This window comes from Lissotriton vulgaris, chromosome 3_2 (assembly GCF_964263255.1).
Source record: "Lissotriton vulgaris chromosome 3_2, aLisVul1.2, whole genome shotgun sequence".
Lineage (NCBI taxonomy): Eukaryota > Metazoa > Chordata > Amphibia > Caudata > Salamandridae > Lissotriton > Lissotriton vulgaris.
Window position 1 is genome coordinate 227,870,615 of NC_141690.1, and position 26,198 is coordinate 227,896,812.

Consider the following 26,198-nt stretch of genomic DNA (forward strand, 5'->3'; position numbering starts at 1 on the left):
CTAAGGGGGGCATGCTCCCATCTGGATTAGAAGGGCCTGTATTAGAAGCCCTCCTAGCATCATAAGTCTCTAAGAGACCAATCAGGAATGGGATGGTAGGGTTAGAACCCTGTTTTAGCTTCCTGGAGGTACACACTTGTCTCATCTCCTGGAAGCTAAGAGCAGCATATCTTGATATGACCTGTGGAGGGTCAACTGACACAAGGGGGGCCTCTGAGTTCCCTCCTTTGTCTGACATGCTTCTAGTGTGGTGTAAGTGATGCACCTACCTACACTATTTGTTTGCCTATTGATCCCTTGCTAAGAGTTGGAGTCAGGGTGTGCTAGGCCCTGTTGAACTACAACAGCTGGTTCAGTAGAACTCAGAGTATTCTAAGCTAAGTTATATGTACCTTGGTACTTATGTGATCTTTCAAATGATATTCTTAGGATACGTGTGGTAAAACAGCAAGCTCAAATCCCAACCGCTGCTCACCAATGTGAGAAGTTGGCCTGATATGCAGTGCTCAGTATTCTAGTGATCACTATGTATCAGTCCAAACGACCCTTATTGATGATTGGTTGTAAGTCAACCTTATAGACCAGCTATCCTAGTAGCATGGACAAGAGCAGTCTTTAGGCTAAACTCTAGAGGGCGTGTTAAGCCAGCTGTTATACCATCACATATACCCCTTGAACACCAAGTGAAAGGACACCACACAAGTTGTTATGAAAATAAAAGGATATTTATTTATAACACAACAGCCCTGGACTCTTTATGAGGCCAGGGCGCTAAGCACAATACAAAACTCTTAAAGAAATACTGAAAGTCGCACAATTTACACAAATGTCGAGGGGCACGAAAAACCATATACTATGGAAGTGGAATGCGAAATTACTAGCAGGTAAGAACTACTCTCAGAGACTTTAGAAACGCTGGACCTACAATGCTGAACCCTTCGATTAGAAGCAGGAGGCCTAGGGACGTCGTGTGCAGAGTGGAAACTCTCACGCATAATGCGGGACAAAGTCTGTGGATACTCGTAAATGCAAAAGTTAGTGTTCTCGGGCGAACCCGACTAGGTAGGTCAAAAACGCAAGTGGATCTAGACACGAGAGTGGATCTACGCTGGAGCACCGTGGTACTCGGTTTACCTAGCCCAGGGGCTGCGGCTGCATAGGGTTCAAGAGTCGTCGGGAATCCTCGTTGACGAACCAGGAGCCTGAAGTGGATGTTGCTGGCAGGCGACCAGTGAAGATGTTCTGGGCTGATCCAAGGGCTGGAACAGTTGAAGAAGAGTACCTGTAAGCAGAGGGGACCAAGTTCTGAATCACTAGCCAGTGATTAGGTGGGCACCAGGATGGCACCGGATGAGGTCACTCAGCCAAGCGAAGAGGTGACACTGGATTCTGCTGCTGCACGGACCAGGGGCGCTGATGTCGACCAGGCTGGAGGTCTGCGAGCTGTCCCACGTCGGATGTCTGCTGCTGGCGATGCTGGATCCGGTGAAGGAGGCAACAAGCCTTGGCTACGGCAAGCCCACGTGGCGACACAAAATGGCGTCTTGAGTGGACCAGGAGGGTCCGAGGAGGGTCCCCTTCAGGAGGAGACTAGGGCCAGTCTAGAGGAGCTAGACCAGCGGTGAAAACAACGTAGTTCGTCGTCTGGAGGGTCACTAGCCAACGGGCAAGGACAACGTAGCAGCAACCCAGGAGCAAAAGGGCCCCACGCAGATCTGATGGATGCTGGGGGGCTGGACTTCGGTGTTCGTGCTGCTTGGGGTTGGGGCTTCTCTTACCCCAGTGCACCCACTCGAGGGTCCCTCGGTGGTCGTGCTGGTTCAGTGTCGTGCTGGTTCTGATGATCGCCGGGTCCTCTGGTCTCGTCGCACCTACGGTTCTCAGCTGTGCTGTAGAGGAGGTTGAGGTCCGAGAGGGCAGGGAGTCCGGGTCTCGTCGAGCTGGGCAGTCTGGTTCCGGAGGAAGGACGTTTCAGCAAACCGCAAGATACTTAGGTGGTGCCTGCTGCTGCAGGGTGACTACTCCTTAGTCACAAGGGAGAAATCTTAAGAAGAAGTCTTGAGTTCCTTTCGTAGAAAGTAGTTTCAGGATTCAAATATGATGTAATTTGGAAGGGTCCCCGCTCCTACCTTTATTCTAAAGAAAGGGGCTGGTACGCGACTAGGTCCTGCCCATGGGTGGGACCAGGAAGGGGGGTGGTTACACCCCTCTCCGGACTCTCCCCAGCTCAGGGGCTGGTGTGCCCCTGGAACTGGTTCAAGCCGGCATATGCACAGTGAGCACCGGGGTGCCACTTGCAGTCACCTTCCTATTCAGCCCTGCCTACCTAGGATACACAAAACCCTGTCTGGGATGGTGCTAGCACCGCCCCTGACAGGAAACCCTTTGTCCAAGCTCTCCTCGCTGGAAGGACTCCCAGCAGCAGGAGGTCAGACTTGTGTCTGTGGTGGCAGCATCCATTTTGTGATGCTGAGGCTTGAGTTAACTTTAACCGGGGTTCACAGTTACATACATGTCGTGTCCCTCTAGAAGGGTGGAATGCTAACCCCGTCGCCAGAATTGGCGAGGGGTTAGTATTCCAATTCGTATGACACCTTACTCGACATGTTTTGATAAAGCGATACCAAAGTTGGCAAATAACCGCTAGGATTATAAGGCACTTAAGAGTATATGGTACGCGTTATCATAGAAGAGCTATTAGGACTTGGTTCCGCAAGCTGCAGACGGGCTCAGCTCATGCCAGAGCACCATCTCACATAATTCCAAGCACTCTGCCTTCAGGATTGTCAAGGCCTGCCATAGGAGTGACTGATAGGAATATATGTGTCCATTTTAGGGTTAGATATAGGTATACTATATCTAAAGCAAAGGGTGAGTACACCACCTTGCCCCAGCTGTCGTGCAGCCAGTTGTGTCAGATTTAGATGGCCAGCCAGGGGTGGCATAATACATGCTGCAGCCCCTGGTAGGCCCTGGGTACACCTATGCCCTGAGTTACAGGGTCTGATAAGGTGGCACAGTACCAATTGGTATATGCACCTAAGGTACACGTGTCAATTTAGTGAGAGAACAGCTAGGCTGTGGGTCTAATTAGCAGGCCCACAGCCAGGGAAGTCGTAAACCAGTGAAGCAAAAAACAAAAAATCTGGGGTGATCATAGGATTGCAGACCCTACTCTCCTACAACGTGGAGCCCCAGTTTGTGCAACTGGCGCAGGCAAAGCTGGAAATCGTTCGCTACCTGTACAGGAGATGGACCTTTTATGAGCCAGTCGTCCAGGTACGGATAGATTAAAAGTCCCTTTTTGTTAAGGAAAGCCGCCATCACTGCCATGCATTTGGTGAAGACTCGTGGTGCGGACTTGAGCCAGAAGGGCAGCACTTTGTACTGGTAATGTTTGTTTCCGATCACAAACCTTAAGTACTTTCGCTGACGCAGTGCAATCGGGATGCAAAAGTATGCATCTTGCAGATCCACCGAACACATCCAATCCCCGACTTGCAGATGTGGACATATTTTTTGAAGAGCTAGCATGCGGAACTTTTCTTTGACTATGACCTTGTTTAGAAGACGAAGGTCTAGGATGGGTCTGAACTTGTCCTCCTAATCTCTTTTGGGAACAAGAAAATATCTGGAGTAGACTCCTTTTCCCCTTTGAGAGGGAGATACTTCTTCTATGGCTCTTTTTTGCAGAAACATTTTCACCTCTCTTCGGAGCAGTTCCAACTGGTGGGGAAGAGTTTTTTTCTGAGGAATGTTCTTTGGGAGCGCACGGAAACGTAGCGTGTATCCATTGCGCAGTATATTCAGCACCCAACGATCTTTTGTGATGCTGACCCACTCTGCCAGATGTTGTGAAGCACTTCCTCCCACTGGAGTGAGCAACGGCGCCAGAGGAAGCCATTGCTCAAGCTTTTCCTCCCCTTGTCGTGTTAGAGGACTGCTGGTGACCTCCTCTACTTCTGCCTGATTTGCCTCCTCGAAATTGGGGCTTGCCTTGACTCTTGTTTTGGGACCACTGAGGGGTTTGAACCCTCTGTTGAGCCCCTTTGCCCTTGTTGGTTTTAAAGCGGCGCTTGAACTCCTTTTTCTTCTCTAGACCGACCGCTTTCACAGTGTCCAGCTCGGTCTTCATTCGGCCCATCTCCTCGTCCGCGTGTTACCCGAAGAGAGAAGAACCAGAAAAAGGAAGGTTTAAGATGCGTTGTTGTGCATCGGGCTTGAGGCCTGTGAGGCGCAGCCAAGAAGACCTCCTGGCACAAACTCCATGAGAGTAAGAATTAGCCGCTAGCACTGCGCCGTCCGCCGCTGTGCTAAATATTTGATTAGACACTAGGCAGCCTTCTGTCAGCGTTTCCTCAAAGTCCTTCTGGTCCTCCTTTGGTAGTTTGGACTTGAAACGATCCATGGAATCCCATAGGGCTCTATCATATCTTCCTAATAGAGCGGCCGCACTGGAGATCTTTATAGGACAAGAGGCAGAATTGCATACTTTTCGACCCCACGAGTCCTGTGAATTGCTGTCTTTGTCTGGTGGCACTGATGAAGAGACAGACACTGCATGTGTCTTCCGAGCCGCCGCTACAATCACAGAGTCTGCTGGAGGGTCAGCCTTCACAAAGACTGGATCGGAGTCAGCTGGCTTGTATTTTTTCTGTATGCGAGCCGGCACCGCCTTAATAGTCGCTGGAGTTAGAAAAATGCCTTTAACAGGATCCATAATACCCGGAACCAAGGGTAGTAATGAAACAGATTTTTGCTGCAACGTTTCAAAAATCACTGTCGTTGCCACTTGGGGGACAGACATTTCAATGTTAAGTTTCTTAGCCCCTCTCTGCAAGACATCTAGATACGGGTTGATGTTGTCTACTGGAGAAACTCTGGAGATAGGACTATCTGTAAGTGTGGGAGGATAATTTCTCCTGGAAGATCGGGCTGAGGAAGAAGAAGAAGAAGAAGATGGAGTTCTTCGACTCCTGTGATGAGAGCCATGCCTCCTTTCATGCGATCTTCTTGGACGCTCTTCTCTTCTTGGAGAACGAGATCAGGCCGGCTCTTCCCTTCTATGAGAACGAGACCTGGATGGCCTCCTCACAGGCGATTTTTTAGCTTGGCGCCTGGGAGGGCTGCGTCTCTCCACTTCCGCCACCAGTCTTTGAAGTGGAGACCTGTGTTCGGGACTAGCGTACTCTCGCATCCGCTTGGCAGCCCCAGAGTCTCGCCAACGGTCCAACGGTTGGTACCATCTGGGAACAACCTCACCCCCTCCGAAGTAGGATCTGTCCGTCGTAAAGGTGTTTTATTGACCGGACTTCTGGACCTTGAGGGTGATTTTGAGGAGCCAGAAGATGAAGAGGAGTGGCGCGAAGCTGATTCAGCCACCATAATCACAGAGTCCCTTGCCGTCGAATCAGCCCTTTCATGTGGCATCGACGTCGGGTGTTCTGACGTCGAATGCCTCGACGTTGACGAACGCTGGTCTCTCGGCGTCGAACAGCGTTGCACTGCCGACGATGGAACCTTTTCTCTCGACGTCGGAAACCTCTGGGGCTTCGATGGAGCAAGTAATCTCGAAGTCAAATGTCTCGACGGCGAGCGATGCGAGGAATGATGGTCCCCCGACGTCGAACGGCGATGACCAGCCGACGATGGAGCTTCCTCTCTCAACGTCGAATGTCTATGCGACGATGGCGGAGAGGAATTGGCGACCCTCGACGCCGAGCGCCGATGAGACGCCGACGAAGATAGTCTCCTCGACGCCGATCGATGTCTGTTGTCGACGGCAGAGGGATCTTGGGCCTCGACGCCGATCGTCGCCTTGTTGACAACGGCGGAGGGGTCACACTTCGACGACGATCGTCGTCTGGATGACGACGGCGGTGGTGTAACGTCCCTCGACGCCGATCGTCGCCGGGTTGACGACGGAGGAGAGGTCTTTGTCCTCGACGCCGATCGTCGCCGAGTTGACGATGGCGGAGGGGTGATGGTCCTCGATGCAGATAGTCGCCTGGTTGACGACGGCGGAGGAGTCACTTTTCTCGACGCCGATCGTCGCTCTGTTGACGATGGCGGAGGAGTGACCTCCCTCGACGCGGATCGTCGCCTGGTTGACGACGGCGGAGGGTATTTCAACGACGGAGCTGGAATCCTCGACGTCGGCGACAAACCCGATCTTCGGTCGTTTTTTCGATAAATGGCCCACTGGTAGTTGTTTCTTCAGCGCCGAGCCCGACGCTGAAGCTGAAGGACGTGAAGACTTGTCCCTTGAAGGTGTTCTAGCCCTCTTGGTGCCCTTCTTCACCGGAGATCTTCCTCTGGATGACCTTTGGGCTAGGCCTTAAATGCGATTCCTCTCCCTGTCCTTAAGAGTTCTTTCTGACAGGCGTTCGCAGTGAGGACAGGTCTTTGGGTCATGATGATCAGGCAAACAAAGTATACAGACATCATGAATGTCTGTTTGAGCCTTCTTGTTGCCACAAGAAGGGCAGTTATCAAAGAGCGAGGGCATTTTGAGAGAAAATACCTCAAAAAACTGCCAATAAAGACAGATACTTACTTGACTTGATGTAAAATGTCAAAGTAAGTCAAAAAAATCAGAATAATGAAGGAATTTTCTGACAAAAAGCCAGAAAAGAGTGGAGCTGAGTTACCAGGGTCCTTCCTGAAGGAGCCGGAAAGAACAACAGACCTAACTGTCACCCCTGGGGCATGATGGGAAGCTGGGGGTCATGGGTGCCTTAAAGGCACAGTGTCAGTTTACTGCATGTTGATGCAGGTTAGCTTTTCAGTCTTTTTGGACTGTGGTTTTGCAATGCAGCCTGGGAGCTTCCTATGCTTTCAGTGTTTCATGAGAATTTCCACTGCGTTCTGAGCATTAAAACAGTTCTAAAACAAAAGTGTTGTTGTTTTTCATGTTTATAATGCATGGATTGTTTCCTGTATTAAATTGGCGTATCAGCTGGCGGGCAAGCCATTACTGTTGTCACCTAAAGCACACTCTACTAGGGGGAAAGCGGCCACAGTAGCTTTCTTACATGATGTCCCTATGTCTGAGATTTGCAAGGCTGTAACCTGGAGATCAGTTCATTCCTTTACAAGGCATTACTGTCTTGAATCTGATTTCAGGACTGGTACTCAAGTAGGACAAGCCTCTTTGAGGAATCTATTTGGGTAGCCTGCGGCCTGTACAAGCTTAGTTTTTCTAGGCTTAGTATTGATATTACTGTTTTTATTATTCCTTTGCCCGCAGGGAGATGAGGTGAGGCTCGCTATTCTATTCTAATGCTTATGACTATTGATGAGGATTCCCTGGAAGAGAAGGATTAGTTACTTACCTGTGATCCTCGTTCTCTTCCAGGGGTATCCTCATCAAAGTCATAAGCAACCCTCCCGCCTCCCCGGGCAAAGGATTATTTTAAGTTGGAGATATGAATAACCTAAATGTTTTATGGATTTTTTTCAGTCTCCGCAAAGAACAACTGACCTAACTGTCACCCCTGGGGCATGATGGGAAGCTGGGGGTCATGGGTGCCTTAAAGGCACAGTGTCAGTTTACTGCATGTCGATGCAGGTTAGCTTTTCAGTCTTTTTGGACTGTGGTTTTGCAATGCAGCCTGGGAGCTTCCTATGCTTTCAGTGTTTCATGAGAATTTCCACTGCTTTCTGAGAATTAAAACAGTTCTAAAACAAAACTGTTGTTGTTTTTCATGTTTATAATGCATGTTTGTTCATGGTTTATGGAAATTCTTTACAGCATAATTCAGCTCTGGTGTTTATTGGGCTGCAATTGCCTATTTTTATATATATATATAGATAAATATATGTGGGGCACATATAATATAATGTTTCCGGGATCCCGCACATGGGCAGGAATATTCTAATGCTTATGACTATTGATGAGGATCCCCTGGAAGAGAACCGCTGTTTTCTTTATATGTATTCTAATTGGCTGTCAACACTCCAAATCAGGATGTGTTGGCAGCCATCGTGTGCCTCGGTAGAACTGAGGCACAAGGAACCTAAATAAAAAACACAAAAAACGTGAAAAGGGGGCAGGGTAGAAACACCCTGACCCCGTAGGCCTGCTCAGGGGGTCCACAAAAAATTATTATTTTTTTTAAATCGACAAAATCTTCACATGGTGGACAAGCGCGCGTGCTCCCGCGCTTTGATACCAAGGGCGGGCTCCCACGCTTCGATGCCACAGGGCGTGTTTGCAGACATGTCACCTCAGGCCACGCCCCCTTCCTTCATCACTGTGCAAACGTGCCCTGTGGCGCGTTTTAAGTTGGGGAATTAATTATCTTTCAATACGGAGGGTCCCTGAGGGCCAAATAGCCCGATAGGTATCTCCAGTATGCGACAGGGAGCTGCGTTGCAGACAGATGTTCAGAGGCCATGCCCCTTTTTACACCTCTCTGCAACGCAGCTCTATGGCGCTTATTGGAGGTACCTAGTAGGCTAGTCTGACCCTAGTGACCCTTAGGATTGAAGGGGACTTAATCACTCAACTTAGAACGGCCACAGGGCACGTTTACACAGGGGTGAAGGGAGGGGACAGGGCCTGAGGTGATGTGTGCAAACACGACCTGTGGCGCGTTTTAAATTGGGGAAAAAATTCCACTTTAATCCGGAGGGACCATGGGGGCCAAGTAGCCCACCAGGTGCTTCCCAGAAGCGCCACTGCACTGAGTTGCAGAGGTGGTGCAGGCCGTGCCCTTTTTTACATCTCTCTGCTACGCAGCTCTGTGGCGCTTACTGGATGTACCTAATGGGCTAGTTGGACTCTAGGGACCCTTAGGATTGAAGGGGAATTATTTCACCAAACTTAAAACGCACCACAGGGCGTGTTTGCACAGTGGTGAAGGGAGGGGATGGTGTAGGAAAGTGGCTCTATATATATATATACTGGACCGAAGTAAAATCAGCCGAACTACGAATTCCGATTTACTCACCTGTTATCAGGAGAGACCTAAGTGCTGCATCTTTCAGCCCAGTACAGTACCTGAAAAGTAATTCTAAACTTACTTACCAGTAACTTGAATTTCCTTCCATAGGATATCATTGCCTGCTTTTTGCTGAAAAAGTTTCCAAGTGTCCATTTTTGAAACTTACAAATATTCCTCTAAAATTAGTCTAACTGCGAATTCCGATTTACTCACCTGTTATCAGGAGAGACCTCAGTGCTGCATCTTTGAGCCCAGTACTAATCCTGAAAAGTAATTCTAACCATACTTACCAGTAACTTGAATTTCCTTCCATAGGCTAACATTGACTGGTTTCACTTGGAAATTCTTTTAAATGTGGAGTTTTGGAACTTTAAAATATTCACCAAAAATCATCCGAACAACGAATTCTGATTTACTCACCTGTTATCAGGAGAGAACCCAGTGCTGCATCATTTAGGGTGTGAGTGTTTGATTGGTTCAGATGCTCCGTCCATTACCACCCCCTTTGTACCGCTTTTGGCCACCATAAGTGTGGCAGGGTATGCTCAGACGTGAGTCCCTTGCTCACTTTGCCACTGGATTCAAGCAAGCCGGGCAGAAGACGGCTGGAATGCCAGAAACCGGTCCTCGGAAGCTTGTTTCCGGTCCAGGGAAGGCATGGCTTGGCAGTTCGGGCTGGACTGTTCCCATGAGGCACAGGGTCAGACTGATTTGCATATAGCCATGTCTGAACTGGGGTGGCAGAGTGGGCTAAAGAACGTGATGGATAAAACACAGATCTTTTGACTGGGTGTGAGTGTTTGATTGGTTGGTTCAGATGCCACGTCCATTACCACCCCCTTTTGTACCGCATCATTTAGCCCAGCACTGACCCTGAAAAGTAATTCTAACCGTACTTACCAGTAACTTGTATTTCCTTCCATAGAAACGTTTCTGGTGAAAACTAGACAATGGATTCTTAAGTGTCGATTTTCACAAACTACAAATATTCCTTAAAAATTGCTTATATGACTTAAACACATTCTTTCAACTGTTTACAGGAGATGCACCAGTGCTGGATCCAGGATCCACCACTGAGTAAGAAAAAGTAACGATAACACTACTTACCTGCTAAGTGAATTTCCTGCCATAGGATGACATTGGTGATTCGTTGTGAAAAAGTTTTTAAGTGTCAACTTTTAAAATATAATAATATTACTTAAAAATCACTACTGTAACCAAAACGTTTTTACTCAACTGTTTACAGGAGATGTCCCAGGACTGAATCTAGGATCCAGTCCTGTGGTTAGAAAAGTAATCCATAAAGTAACTAATTGCATTTAACTAGAAATTCACATTGAGCTCAATGTTGCGTTGTGTTTGAAATTGTGTTGCCCAATGTAAAAAATGTGACACGATTCCAGAAGCTACAGATCTGCGTCAGCAGGTGCAGAAAGAAAGGAACTGACATCAGTGCATGGAGGTGGCGTACATATAGTGGCCCAACGTCATGTCTGGTGGGATGGGCCGGATCCAGAGCCGCAGGACAACACCTGGCGACGTGAGAGGTAATTACTACGAAGGTTTTCAGATCCAGTCAGGCACCTGAAAAAATTTAGAAGGTAAGGAATCTGCGGTTAGAAGTCTCTATCAGAAATTACAGGCAGGCGGTATATTTTGTACCATATATTAGGTAAGTTAAAAATATCAGTTGGGAATATGCCAATTAGACTGCTTAAAAGGGGGGACGGACACTTAACCACTGGTTAGCAGGGTTAATGTGCCCAGAGGTCTAACACCTGAAAACACATAGGATACAGCTAAAGGAGCAAAATACTGTGCAACCACGCAGAAAAGGTGGATTGTCTACATTCCTCCCGACTGCTTGAAACATCACAATTTTCAATATGCTAAAGTAATCATAAACTAGCTCTTTGGAATCCAGATTGATGATCTCCATATAGAGGGCAAGGATGGCAAACTAGCTCCCTTCACAGATTGTTCCATGTTTGGAGCAAAAGTGGGAGGTTCATTCACCATATGTAACAGATCAACTCCAAAATGAATGACATCAGTAGAGAGTCATTAGAATTATGAAGCATGTGTATAGATGACTGAAAGAATAGGGGGTAAGGAAAGACTGAGTTGTTGGCACTCCTCGTAACATGTACCGAGGCAGCGTGAACTCATAGTCATCTAGTTCACACAAAAAGTTCACATATGGGGTCTTTGGTTGGAAGATCCCTATTGCAGGGTTGTTTAGCTCCCATTCATAAAGTGTACGTGCCAGCATGCTATCGAACTGGTTATCTGAAACACAGGTAGCCAGGTCTGGTACTTATGCTTACAGCATTGGTTATACTAATGATTTTCTAAATCTGATCTTGGATCCTCACTTAACTGCTTGGGTTTGAATAGCACAAGACAGTACCAAGGCTGTGACTCCTCAAACTTAGTATGAGCATCAATCGAGTGGGCCACCCATTGTCCCAGTAAATCAGAGGGTGAGAACATGCATGAGTAGGCCATTCAAAAACCTCAGAAGCGTTACTTCAGGTGAATCCCAGTGAGACTATCTATAGCATTTAGATGCCAAAAGCATTTTGGAATGGGGTCTGGAACATTTTGGCCCAGTGGGTTCCTTGGAGGAATATGGCATGATAAAGCCTTTTAGTATCTTGTGTTCAAAAGAGTAATGCACAGTGGAGCGGAAGCCTCCCTGTTTCTGTAGAACAAACTCCTGAGGATTGTACGAGGCTCCAAATCTGAAGAGAGAGGGACAGCAGAGAAGCCTCTTCTTGAGAGACTGAAAAGAGGATGTCAAAGAATGAGCAATGGAGCCAGAGAGTGCCAGGGTTGTAGGCAATGCAGACAATGCAGGTCAGCATAAAATAACAGGGATTCACACTATTCAGATCTCATCTAAATCAGTTAGTAAGAAGCAGGGGTGAAAGTCTAACAAAGAAGTGAAGAAACTATCATATGATAACCCAAAGAGAAACAAGCCTCAGGACTGTGAATGTTTAAAATAAATATATAATCAAAAGGAGTGAAATAGAAGGTCTGCTGTGAGGGTAGCTGAATTGCACATAAAAACGTGGAGCCCCTACAAGGGAAGAGACCCAGCTCCAATGGCAATTTTAATCTATTTGCTGTTTAAGGAGCACGCTGGACTCCAAGCCTATAGCCAGGACATTCTCCAAGTCCAGGAGAAGAGGACACAGCAAAACATAGTCTTAATAAGGTGCTACAGCATGAACACCAAAAGAATGGATGCAAAAGGATGGGCATTAAAGATGGAAGGTGTTACATGATTGAGTACCATATTTCTTACAGTACATTTGACAAGGTAGCATGTACACTCAATTCCTATCGGGTAAATACTACACCTACATGGGAACGGTGATGGAAAATCTTGAATTGCTCTGGGCTCCAAGCTAGTAGGGCAGCTTAATCAGCTCAACAACAGCTGTGGTACCAGAAGCCACAAAAAGTCAACTATGTAAACTTTAATGAAAAGCCAGGTGGCCTGGAATTAGTTTGCGGTCATTAAAATGTTACACATTATTTCAGATCAGGGTCCTCGTCAGTGTAAGTCCCTTAGCTCTCCTCCATGAAGGCGATACTCATCAGAACCAGAAGCAAGCGGAGAAAAATGAGAAACGTAGCGCATTTGAAGACCGAATTTGGCATACACGTAAAGTGGCAGGTGGATTCAAATATTACACTTTTTAGAAAAAGCAGTACACAAAGATGCTATAACTGGGCAGTCCACAGCAGCCTTAAACAAAACTGACGAATATTACTATGATAAAGATTTCCTGAGACTGTTCGTGTATTTCTCTTTTTGCCCCAAGAGGCCACAACAGTTTAAACAGAAATAAGTGGAATGCGCTGGAACAATGGAAGGCTCGCTTCACACTCACCTTCATCATTTCCTTAGACAATTCCCTCATGGTTGCTTGGATTTCTGGGATTTTTACCAGGTTTTGCATTGCCTTCATGACTTCTGTGCTCTTCTGTAGTGATCCTGCCACTCTTGAAACAGCTAGAATTATAAAGAGCATAACGAATTTAATAACAATATGTTAACAGTCAAAAATGCAAGCAGTCGCCTCTGAAGTCACAGCTACACAAACAAGGTTAGTAATCAAAGCACACAGAGGGGATCACTGCTTCTCAATTCTCCTGCAACATCAGAAGGTGGTTGCTAAGCAAAATATATTTTTTGCAACCCACTTTGTACTATATGCATGTTACAGGAATCCACAGTGGGTCAACTGGTAAATTTTTCTTAGGTTCTACCACAAAAAACTAACAGTAGTTGGGCTGCTACTTAAGCCAATAAAGGAGATATGCGAGATTAGATTGATTACCGACAATAACAATGGAATGTAGACTTTACTTATAAATCGCAACAATTCCAGGAAATTTATCTCCAAGGTTGCAAGTAAAACACACCAACAATACATAAAACGGAGAATACAAATTAAAACATAAAACTTTACGAAAATCACTTATCAGTAAGTACATCTGACAATAAAGTACTAGACATAATTCTATTAGTTGTCCTGAATTTCACCTAGCGCAGCATTGTTAAATTGCAGATAACGAGGTGAATACAGATCAGAACACAGAAAAGTAGTTTGGTAGCCAAGGAGATGCCTTTGGATTGAAATGTATGCCTGCCACTTGAGCCTGCGATCAGAGGTTACACAACCAGAACTAAGCTGTACACAGAAGACACACAAGACCAGGAAAGACTGCAATAGAGGAATACATGAAGACAGCAACAGCAGCTCCTTGAAATGTAGGAGATTCAAACTAAACTAGACTATGGAGAATCAGCAGAGTGCTGAAACCTCTGTTACTGCAAGCATCATTATGATACAATCCAAGAAACTAGGTGTTGATCTCTAAAGAAGAGGCACTTTACCAGCTGTACTCAATTTCTTACTGTAGGAGTACAATCTGATATTGTAAGTTTATGCATGCACGAACACATACACTTGGCAAGGAGCAGCAGGGCACTGTACAATGTAAAAGGGCTGCTTACAACAGTCAGGGTGTAGGAGGGGGTAGTTGCATAGCGTTCAGATGTAATGTTAATTGAAGGAGGGAGACTTCACTTCTTTCCTGAACTGAAGCTAGGTGGGAAAGGTTCGGATATGGACAGGTAGGTTGTTCTAGACTCTGGGGCTATAGATGCAGAAGGTCTGCTTTATTCTTTTATTTTCTGTTAATTGTCTCCAGTCGTGCATATTCCTGCTGAAAGTAACACGAACGATGGATACTTTCTCTGCCAGTAAGCAGAAACTGGTGGCATGTAAATGATGCAGCTGCTTTATAAGCTGTGGCAGCCATGCAGAAGGAGCCCGTGAAGATCTTTTAGGGTTGGGATAAGGCGGTTGAATACATTTAGGGCATTTAATAACGTTTTACAGAGCAAAGTAGTGTTGGGGAATCTTTAAAGCAGAGCACTGCGTCGATTTGATGTGAGAGCAACAAGGTCTGAATGGCAAAATCGTTATGAGAGAAGAAAGGCTTCCATTTTTCAGCAGAGAGAGCTGGCACCATACAGTTTTAGCTTGGTTTGTGATGTGTTCCTTAAAGCAGAGGTTGGCAATGAGTGCAAAAACTTAGTAATGTTCAATTGGAAGTCAGTTGAGGCCCTCTTGGATTAGATCAATTGGAGGCAGTATAGACCAATATCAAGGGCTGAGAAGATTTGTAGATAAGAGTTCAGTGGCATCTGCATATCAGTAAATTTCAATGGTACCGTCAGCGAGTAGGGTACCAAGGGGGTTTCAGGTGCAGACTGAAGATGAAGGAGAACAAAAGGGAGCCCTGGGGCCCTCTGCAGGTTACAGTGAATTTCTGAGCTCTTGAGGTACCCATCTGGTGAGAACCAGAGAAGGAGAATGTTGGAGAATCCCATTCAAATGAGAGGGTGTTGATGGTGGTGGTGTGGTTGACAGTGTCGAAGTCTGCAAAAAGGTACAGGAGACAGGGATCACTTTTGTCCGTAGTGAGAATGCAGTCTCTAGCACTAGTTTGGTGGTTGTCTCAGTGCTGTAGCGAGTTCAGAAACCAGATTGGTAGCCATGGAGATGACAGATGTTGAAATGTTTTTGGAGCTGAATGCAAAATGCGTTATTGTGCCCAAAAAGCAGTGGCAGCCGACACATATAAAGAGTGGTGGGGTGAGTGAAGCGGGCTGGGAGAGCCAGCGGCGGGAGCAGCGGTGTTAATTAATCAAAAAAAAGATTTATCTGGTGCTGCTAGCTGGCTCACGCTCCTCTGCATCCAGTACCTTGCCCCGGCAGTCCCTGGGACAGCATCTCGGACTCCCCATCCAATCCCGTGGTGCTCTCAAGCATGAGAGCAGCATGTGATTTGGCCTAAGAGGACTTGATTAACACTCGTTCAGGCACATGGAGTCTGTGCTGTTTCTCCAACCTGGCTGTGCAATACAGCTGGGTTGGAGAAACTTAAGAGCCTATGTCAGTTTGGACACCCTAAAATGGCAGGCCAAACTGACATGCACACTTAAAAGTGCACCAAACACTCCTCCTACCCACGCCCATGGTTTAGCTCCACCCCTCCTTGCACACACTGACTCAGTCAGCAGCTGAAAAATAAAACGATAATAAAATATAGTTTTATTTTTCAGCTGCTGGCTCTGCGCTAGTGGGGTGACGCTCTTCCGCTTTTGCAGAGGAGCCACTTCTGCAAAAAAGGTATACTCTTAGGAGGTTCAATGGCAAACATGCCAGCCTAAACTTGGTATGACAAATTATTTCTGTTGTATCCTTTTTTCTTAAAATATTTATTTTAAAGGGATTTTAACATGTTGACAAAACCAACCAAATGAAGTTCATTCTTCTTTTTGTGATTTTCAAAGAAGGAGGATCTCCCCCACCCTCAACCCCCCCACCTCTGAATCATTTCACAATATTTTCTACCCCCCCCCCCCACTATTATATATATGATATATACGCTGGTTGCTAACCAGCGACTTGCAGCGCAAGGATAATTCAAATTCTCAATCATTTTAGTACCTGTGGGGCTGAACGTCAAGTGAGATAAGTCCCTATTACTAAGCAAATGTGTATGTCTTTTTATACTCAGTACTAGAGCAACTTTAAACTGGGTAGGTTTAGAAGAAAGATTCATTCAAATATGTATTATATAGGGTGTCACTAAAGATCTTAAACATGCTACACTTCATCACCTGCAATCTTTTTGTGGAACATCTCCGGAGAGAAGCAGATCATTTTGGCAGAGTTGTTAATTGAGCCCTTTACCGTCTGAACTACATATCTACACAGTAATAGGAAGGGGAAAACAAGCATTGAAAATGCAATAGGTCTCGCCTTTGATTAAGTTAAAGCCATTTGCTTTGCTAATGGTATTGTATAGCAAAGCAAATGGCCTTGACAATTAGAGGCGAGATCTTTTGCGTTATCAATGCTGGTTTAGGACTTGTGCCCTGTGTGTATGAGACATTATGCATGCAGGCTAAGTTCGTGCGTCTCTGACAGGTCGAGAGCTGGCATGGAGGCTGTGAAACATCAGACTTGTGCTACGGAAAAGCAGGGGGAAATGGGACAGAGGCTGTTTCGTTAGAATCCATATCCATACTAATATTATAAAGAGAGCCCAAACCTTTGAGGCGGGTAATCTCAGTAACCACAGCACCAATCACAACACCCAATACAGCATTGGAAAGGGCAGTTGCAGCAGAAGGACATAGGCTATGCAGACGGCCACCATATACTTTTTTAAACATTTTTTAAATTATTCTTATTAACTTTTCAAGAAACAGTGGTGTTCATCACAGTCATACAGTGCAAGACATACAATTGTACCGTAGGACACCATATACATTTAAAAAGCATCTGGGCCTCAAGCGGGGGAACACGCAAATGAGCGTGTCTGCAGGGACAATTACTGCAGCCTCTCCTACTCGCTGTCACTGAACTCTCTCATTAAACGGATTTACCCGCGGCTGATAACTCTCTCATTCAACAACATTAAATGCTAACATCAATCAGGGCTGCAGCTGGCCCTTCTCTGTCCCTATTCTAATGAAACAAAAAATGTTGTCTACCGCGAGAATTTAAAATAAATTGCCCTTGCCAAATACACACATTACACACATTCTATTTCATGCCCAGACAATGTCCGGAAGGGCTGCTAGTTCTACATATAGGACAAGAGGTCTGTAAGAGGCCAGTGGGGCAGAGGCTGACACGTCAGTCTCTCTTACTCTCCTGAAAGGTGAGAATGGCCAAAGCAGCGTCACTCGCATGTGAGGCTGTCCCCTGAGGTACGGGAAGAGTTGGGGTAAAGTCAGCCCGAAGAGACACTTATGCCGCTCATGTGTTAGTAGGTCTTAGACAGTTTGAACATGTGACTGAATACCCCCAACCCTCCTGGCTTTTCAGAAACGCAGTCGGCCTGTGAAGCTGCCCGTCGCCGCTGCCTGGCGTGGCTGCACTTTGATTGCAGAGTCTATTTTAGGCCCCATGCTAGCCCAGCCTAGACCCTGAGGAGGAAGGGCGTGCCCCAGTCTCTGTCTCTTCCCAGCACAGGTAGCTCCGAGGGCACAGTCAACCACCCCGCGACCCTTCAAAGACCCCCCTGCTGCCTCCAAGATGTTTAAGGGTTCCAAGGGATCGCCTGCAATGTTGTCTCCGAGCAAGTGAGTGTCGCGCGTCCAAGAGCAGTGTTTTGTGGTATGTTAGAGGGTTTCAATATAGCGCTTGTGGTGCGGCTTTGAAGCACTGAAAATCAGTCTCAAAGGTTGGCTGTTGGGAGTAGAGCAACTTGTAGTTGGTAGGGGCGTGGCACTGATAATGTGACAGCAAAGAAGTAGAGCTTGGGAGTTTTGGAGAGCAGTGACTTGATGAACTGTGGAGTCTAGTGGCATTAGTGTGGGACAGTGAGGGACCGCTGATAGAATGTGCAGAGTAGGACTGTAGGTGAAACGAATTCACAAGCTGCTAGTGGTAAACTTTGTTTCAGAAGCAACAGGGGACCTAGAAGCAACACGAAGGAAGACGGGGACAAACTCACACGAAGGAAGACGGGGAAAACAAAAGGCTGGTCAGCCATTGTTGAAGCTAAACGCCGTAATAGCAACAAACAAAAAAAGTGCTTAGAGGCTAATTAAGAGACACTGTCTACCGCCACAATTAAGATCCAATCCCGGTGGGCGGGGCCAAAAGCGGACAGGGTGGCAACAAGGAGGGATTAAAATACCTCCGGGACAATCATGACACTGTGTAATTGATGACGACAAACAACGAGCACGAATGGAAATTGCAGGCGGAGCACATACACAACTTCTGGAACCGTATTGATTCCAAGAAGCCCTCGCATGGCGAGAGCAGCGGATGCGCGCTGCTAATGCCAGTCAATACCTAAAAAACGCACAGTAAAAGTTTGTGGACAGGTGATAAGCAAGGGGATGAGGAGATGTGGACGAGTTCATTTACAAAAATTGCAATGTGGTAGATGTGAGAATGGATGTCTTCTGTATGGCTTTGTTAACCTGCGCCGCCCAGCCTAATTATATTTTTGGAACTGTACTGTGTTTTTCCTTCGCTAAATACATTGGACGAACTCCCTGTTTTAGGTTTTTGATCAACATCCAAGCCATACTCCAACACCAAGAGGACACCCAGATTTTACTATCTGAGAGAAAGTGGCTAACACAAGCTCACCCCAGCATATCAGTGGCAGGCTTATTCTAGTAAAGGGGCACAGACATTTTTAACTGTACCCAAGTAGGAAGACTGCTGACCAGCTCTCCATAATAAAAAGTAAGTTCATTCTTCTTATCTAGGGTTCTTTGCCTACTCATGCTAGGACATGTACGAGAGATGACATGTTGTATATGGAGATGTATGTGTTACGAATGGACTGGTAAGTTCTGGTGTCCATTAGACCCTACATGGGCACACAAAATGAGATGTGTGTTACGCTGGTAATGCCCATCTATGATTTTTAACCCTTCACTTATTCTCCTCACAACCATGTTTATGTGATGGATTGGAGAGGTTTCCAGACCATGACCTTTACTGCAGTAAGTTTCCCCTGCCTTTTTGAAACTAAAGCATCCTGTTTCATGAGTTGTGCCGATCTCACTTCCCTAAACGAGCAGAGTCTGCCTCCACAGATATAGGAATATGGTTTGCACCTGAGAAAGTCCGAAATGAACTCAATGTTGATACTGGATGATAAAGCCTGCAAAATCTGGTCAACAACACTAGGATGCTCCTTCCAGAATAGAGGAGCCTTCAAACGTTTAAACAAAGCCAGCTTAATAACTGAGATTGCCCAGAAGCAACACGGTCATTCGACCAAGCCCAACACCCCATGAGGAAAGCAAGAGGACAACTGGGTCAAAGAGCTGCCACAACACAGACTGTGAAGTATGAGTCTGCATTGTCCCCATCCCATCCCATCCCATCCCATGCCTGTAGCCGGAGAATGTCCCAGAGACTGTCAGTCTTCATGCTCCCGGCATGGAGTCGGCTTCTAGTGCTTGGAGGAGATTGCCCGGGTCCAAGAAACATGTGAAACACTGTTTCAACCCTTAAGGAGGGGGAAAGAGGGGTAAGGAGGGGGAAAGAGGGGTAGGGAGTGGAAGGGATTGGAGGGAAAGGGTCCCAGGGTATTAACTGTGTACACTTGCCCAACGAAAAACACTGGTATTTCTGATCTCTGCCATCCACCCCTTGTCCAGACACTGCGAGCAGGTACGCCACCCACTTGAGTAGTTCACTTGGTTCTGTGTGAAGGAAACTGGGATCTGGATTGCAAATTTGTGAGTTGTTCGCTGTGTACTGTAAGTGTGTCCACTGTGTACTGTCTCTAGCGCCCTCCCAGAATACGAGCGTGGTGTCTGGGCCCTCGCCAGGCATTTTGAAGGTCCAGTAATATAGCATACCATGCGCTCGCTATCTGACTTTTGTGGGGTCCCAGATGCACCTTAACAACACAAAGCCACACTCTTTGCGTGCGCCCAGTTTGTGAGTGAGCGGTACCTTGCTTACCGCGGCAGGGGGTCGGGACATCTCCATCATCTAGTGATCAGGCGTTTAGTGGTGATTAGCCCTGGGTCTATAAATCAGGAGGTTACCCTGTGTTTTTTAGATCTGCGATAAAGACACAAGAGGCATACCTCCCATGTGTTTTCCACTGTGCGTACGGTGCAATCTGCCAACTAAGTGGTCACTACAAGCCTGTAGGCAGTTCGGGTGGTACAGCCCCATAGCACATGGACTAGGTATGCATTCACCAATTTGCATCAGGGAGAGTGAGCGCCTGTTCGTTGAAAGTATCTATTTACTTTTTTCTGGCGGAAGGTATGCTCCATGCTCTATGAACTTTGTAAAATTGTGAGGTTCAATCTGGCATTCCTAGGTAGAAGTAAGGGTCCCTCCAGGATGCCCGCCCACTCTTTACCAGTACTAGCGCGATGGAGATCAGTGTCCTAGTGACTTTTGAGGGAGGTCAGTCGTTGCGCTGCGTGTGTTCATAGGGATTCAGTAAACCATCTAACAAGGTGTCACCCTGTGCCAATAATGTGAATGTATTTCTATTTGGGGTCATTATTAGCTCATTCTATTTGTATGTGTGCTCCTATTTGTGTGAGTGTGTTTATTAAGTTTAAAATATCAATTTACTTACCAACTAATAAAAAAACTTTTATTCTTGTACAGTGAAGCACTTACTGAACATTGAAGATGGTCAGTGTTGCTTATTGTATTATAGTGAATTAGAATATGTAACCCCTTCATTTCCTGGAGTAACTATTGACTGTTCCCCTTCGCTACCATGGGTAGGTGAAGTGCCTAAAGTAAGTACCCTTGCTATCCAGTTTAGAGTGAACCAGTATTCTAATACTGCCCAAAACAAAGCCATGGTAAACCACCGTACTACTGACCTAGAGATACACATACAGTGGAGAGATGAGTTGATGGTCTACAGTCTGGAACGCCATTGAGAAGTCCTAGAGAACTAGAAGGTTGAGGCTCCGAGCCTTCGATCCTGAAACCATCTCAGACTACCAGTAGTGTCTTTTTAATGGTGGTGGTTGAAAGAAAAGTGGTGGATTACAAGCCAGCTGGGTAGACTTGCACCAATTGGTGACCGTCAACATGGTTGTACATAGCAGCCATGGTGGTTCAAGGATCAAATCCTTAAAACCAAGCCTCAAAATTTAGTACATACAGATTTATCTTATCCATAAATGTGGAACGTCTTTTACAGACTAATTTAGACTCAAGACATTTATGTTGAACTTTCTTAGAGGTAAGAAATATTCATGGCAACCTTACCCAATTGATTCTTCATGGCCATGAGGGCAGAGTTCATGTGCGCTTTGGACGCATATAATTTGCTGACAGCCTTCTTTGATCGAATCATTTCTTTTGCAAGAATAACACAGACATCCTTTTGGCCCTTTTTTGCTGCTTCCTTGATTGACCGCTTTACTTTTTCCTCTTCCCTTTGAATATCTGGCAAAAACAAAAAGTTACAAAAGAATAATAAAGCAACTGGAGCAGTAACAGGGCTCAAAGTGCAGCATACACTGGTCATATCTACCACAGTATGAAAGTGTGCACCAGCTGGTGTGTGTATTTTGGATCATTTTGTGCATTGGACAGCATACAATGTACAAAGCAGTGGTGTCAATTTCAAATGGCATTTTTAAATGTTGTATAGAATGGGTTAAAAATTAGAGGTGTGCCTTTTATATTACAGTGCAGTATCGTGTGCACGGCTGCTTGTTGCTTTTAAATCACAGTACAGAACACGCAGTTGCTTTGTGCGTTTTATATCACAGTTGTACGCAGTTAAAGCATACCTTTATAATCATCTAACAGTACGCCCCAGTATACATTTTGTCACAGTAAAATATTCAAGGCAGATGCAACAGCATATATTGGAGTTCAGTCTGCAAAGTCGTTGCACTGAGTTCGTATCCAAGTACATGGTTCAGGGTTTTCATAGAATATTGTTGGAATACAATGTCAACAATTTTATCACAATTTCCTTACCCTTAAATGACCTATTCAACATATATTTAAAGAAAAGTATATATTTGATAGTTCTGTTTATTTCTGTGCGTCAAACTGCAAATGGAAATATTTTAAGCAACATCTACAAATGTAGCTCTTAGTATTGTTCCAACTAGATGCCTGCCACCCCTACTGGATATTGGTTACTCCAATCTGGGCCCCACTCAATGTACATTATGCTTGAGATGGTACAGCTAAAAATGTCTTCTTTGGAGAGCGCTTCTACTTTATGACAAGTAGCTCCACTCAAAAAGAGAAAATTCATAATGTGCCTGTTATGGATAAATGTTTAGACTAACTTTGAAGGATAAAATTGTTTGATTTTTCTTGTTGCTTCTTCATTGCTCAAATCCCAGAGAACATTTAGCATACTAAAGTGTGAGAAAGCATTCAGGCAGGAATTTCAAAAAGTTGTAAATTTGATATTAATTTTGCGAGCTATACTTGAAAACATGGAGTCGCCGTGCATGGCTGCGGCAATTAAGATTTAACTTACAGCAAGAATGTTTTTATTTAGTTCAATTAAAAGCAGAGAATCAGTATTAAATGAAAGTGTTTCAATGTATTGCAGATGTTCCAACCAGAAAAAAATGAAATATCTCACCTCTTATCTGTCTGTCAATTACTCTCATTTCTTTTCGCATCTTAAGTGACCACTCGTTAACCTGGAAAGAAAGAAGGCAACAAATGTACAGTTATGCATATAGTCAGCGATGGAAACCTTTGACCTTGTAGAAACGCTCTTTCAAAATACTACATCCATAAAAGGCCATATCAACGGAAGACTGTTTGCTACATAAATGCTAGTAACCGAACGTGATACATGAACAGACGTCTTTATCCTACGGGTTTGTACTAAAGAACACAACTGGTTCCCCCAATGTGAAGAAAACTCAGACAGCTAATCTCCTACCAACAACCAGGGTACCACAATCTGTAAATCAAATCAATTGGCATGATTTTTAGTCAGCAGTTTGTGCACTGGGTATCATTCAGCTTTTATGAAAGCCTTATATCCAAAAGCCGAAGCCAAGATGTGTGTGTGGGGGTGGGGGGCAAAAGTATGTATTTCCAGGCATCACACAATGATGAAAAAAAGGCTAGGGCAATTGACCATCAACACCCTGTGTGATTACTTAGTTGCACTCTGAGAAGCCTTGAACTCATTTTTATCTTGCATGTGCAATCACAAAAAGGTGATATTATAGTCAAATCGGTCTGACCATGGCCCATAAGGCGCAGTTCTCTCAGAAATTTGGTCTTGCTGGTTATCGCAAGATGGGACTTGGATGTTTCAATCAGACCTTTGTTACTAGAGATGGGAGATCTTGATGGCTACAGACAAGATCCAAAGCCTTAGGATTATCAGACTCCCACCCTAACGGTCTTGTTCTTTCTTAAAAATATGACGTGCAACAAGAAGGGTAGGAATTCTATTAGAAACAAAGGAAAATTAGATTAATTGTTTCAGGAACAGAAGACGGACAGAAGAATTGGTTCTCCAGGGAATAAAATCCTGGGAGTTCTCAAAGACTTGGAGGATATGCATATGATGTGGGCTCCTATCACATCCTCACCCTAATGTAAATTGATTTGTTCATTTCAACAAGAGAATGGAATCACTCTGTGCCATGTGAGACAAAATGCATGAGATAAAAACCAAGCTAGAATGGCTCTGACTGTTCAAAAAAGGTTACAATGTCCCAAGAAAAGGATGAGGTCACAGGTAGTGAAAGTATTAAATACCTTTTCAGTAATATCCCAGAAGGGGATGGGAAGTTTAGAAAATACAATGGAGGGAACAGAATCTTCTAGCGAGTTTGAAGACAAAGGAAAATGTCAGTAAAAGACCTTGAGTGTTTGTGGACTGATTGGCATCGTCCAGGATTGCCTTCCCTGTCAACCTTGCCACAAGGGTATACAATATAGATACTAATTACGATATAATAATACATTTAACTAGGAAGTATTTTTCAACATTTCTTCAAGGATAATTCTTTGAGGCCCGCCAGAAATGTTTTACTTTACTGCAATGGATTATTTCATACAGTAACTGGGAGAAAATTAAAAAGGCCAATAAAAAAGGAGGCTTGAGGAGGAAATTCAAAGAGACTGCTGCGCACCTTCCCAAGTCAACGTTACTAAAAGAAGTGTGTGCCTCTCTCCACCTCTAGCCATGTCGAATTAGCCCCCTATCTAGAATGAGAGAGGCGAGTGAATGGTGTAACATATATTATCATAGGACGTTAGGGCCTCACGCACAATGTGTGGAATGCTAAATCACTGAACATGCTCTCTGTAGGACTTGACAGCCATTAAATGTGGGGTGACACAAAAGATGTTGAGTAGAATATTGAGTTAGAATGGTCAAGGGTATACTTTATCATAACACCTATTCCTCAATCCACTCCATGTAATAAACAACCAAACAGTGTGTCCTCTTGATTATGAAGTGTGCGTTCATCTACATTACTCCAAGAGACACCTCCTGCATCCTGACCAGAATTGGACTTGAGTTCTCCCTCTTGCAACATTAAAAACAATGACAGAATATTGCCATTAGCAACTCCTCCTATAAATCACTGGTTAACATGTTTCTGCGGAAATTAGTGCATTTTCCGCTTGAGACTGTATGAATAAGACGAATAACCCTGCAAATAGGTGATGTTTAGTGTCAAGAGATTGTACATTTCTCCAGTCTGCTCGACCTCAAACTACTGTGAAGAAAACAACAAATACCAGGGCCTGACAACCTACAAAATGATGTGTTACAGTAGTCATTCGTATGTTTCATGCTAGATAATAAGATAATAATTCACATAAAGAAGGCTCCTGGGATAGCGCTAAAGTTTGCCACACTTTTCTTTTAGAAATTGAAAATTGCCACATCTCATCGGCTTTATCTAAATTCTGAAGTGGCACACTCAAAAGAACGCTGAACACTCGAAATCCTACATAAAGAAGACATTGTTGCTACACAATATTGACTTAAAAAGAATAAAAGGAAACGGATAGCCAGTGATCAAAGACGTGCAAGGCCAGGGAATTGTAAATAGCGCCATCAAAAATATTAATGGAAAGAGTAAATGGAGAAATTCATCCTCTCCAAGAAACAGGACCAACTCTGAACCTTTGAAGGGCTAGATTTACAATTCAAAGACAAGAGGATTCTGTATTTAGGGGCTGTATTTGAATGCACCACAGGCCATAAACAAACAATAAAAGTGCACACCAGTAGGCAGAGGAAAAAGATCAAATTGCAGAAAGAAAGCAAAAAACGTAACGCCTCAAGCAAGACCAAGGAACACATGCGATATAGGCTATAACCTAGATATGAGCATCTTCACAAAATGAGCTTCACAGTGGGTTTTTAAACAAATCTTATCAAGGCAAAGACTCTGGAGCATTAGATCTAGCATAACAAAATGTATGTGTGTTCTTATATAGCGCTCGACTTACCCTAGGGCATCTCAGCGCTTGAATTGGGAACCCGTCCTGGCTTTTCCCTGTGAGATAACCCGTACTGGGTATCCCCAAGGTGAAAGCCAGGCATCCCGCCGCGGGGGGCCGTTGTGGAGATTAAACAAGCTATTGCCCGGAGTTGCAGAGTGTGAACCCATGATTCGAGCAGGCACCGAAGCGAGAATTATCGAGTCAAGGACAATTGGGCTCAGGACCCTGCCGCGTCGGGAATTGAACCCTGGTCCCGGGTCTGACCTCTGCTTCAGGGTATGCCTCCTCTAACCAGTGAGCCACACTTCTCCCTATAAATAGCTGATCAATGATTTTTCCCCTGCTAGTTAGTACAAGTTGGGTGACTGGGTCTAACTTTCAGGCATTATTCAAGGGAAGAAAGTCTTCAATCATAAAAGTTGGACAGATGGAAACTGTGCTGGGTTTTATAACAAGCCACTGTTCTACAACTAGCATTTATACTAATATGCCGCCAGTTAAGAATGAAGCTCATTCCCGACATTGCATCAATGCGAACGTTACAGTAATGGAGACATTTATCTGGCGATAAACCTCTAAAAGCCAGAGGAGGAGACACCCTAATTTAAATTACAATAATAGAAAAGTAATACTACCAAAATGAGGGTTCTCTTCTACCCTGTCTATATAGAAGGGTGGAGGGGATATCCTGGATGACAACGGACACAAGCCAACAGTCACA

General features: G+C 45.1%; 1 protein-coding gene across 2 annotated transcripts in view; it reads right to left on the reverse strand.

Annotated features, from left to right (window-relative positions):
• The window catches only part of LOC147725568 (charged multivesicular body protein 3), a 474,260-nt gene that overhangs the window by 39,641 nt on the left and 408,421 nt on the right, over window positions 1–26,198 (reverse strand). For both annotated transcript variants that reach the window (XM_086964262.1, XM_086964263.1), the window contains 3 exons: window positions 22,629–22,689; window positions 21,281–21,460; window positions 12,854–12,975 (listed from right to left, as the gene is read on the reverse strand). In XM_086964262.1, coding sequence (XP_086820388.1) covers window positions 12,854–12,975; window positions 21,281–21,460; window positions 22,629–22,689 — 363 coding nt within the window. The remainder of the gene's footprint in view (window positions 1–12,853; window positions 12,976–21,280; window positions 21,461–22,628; window positions 22,690–26,198) is intronic.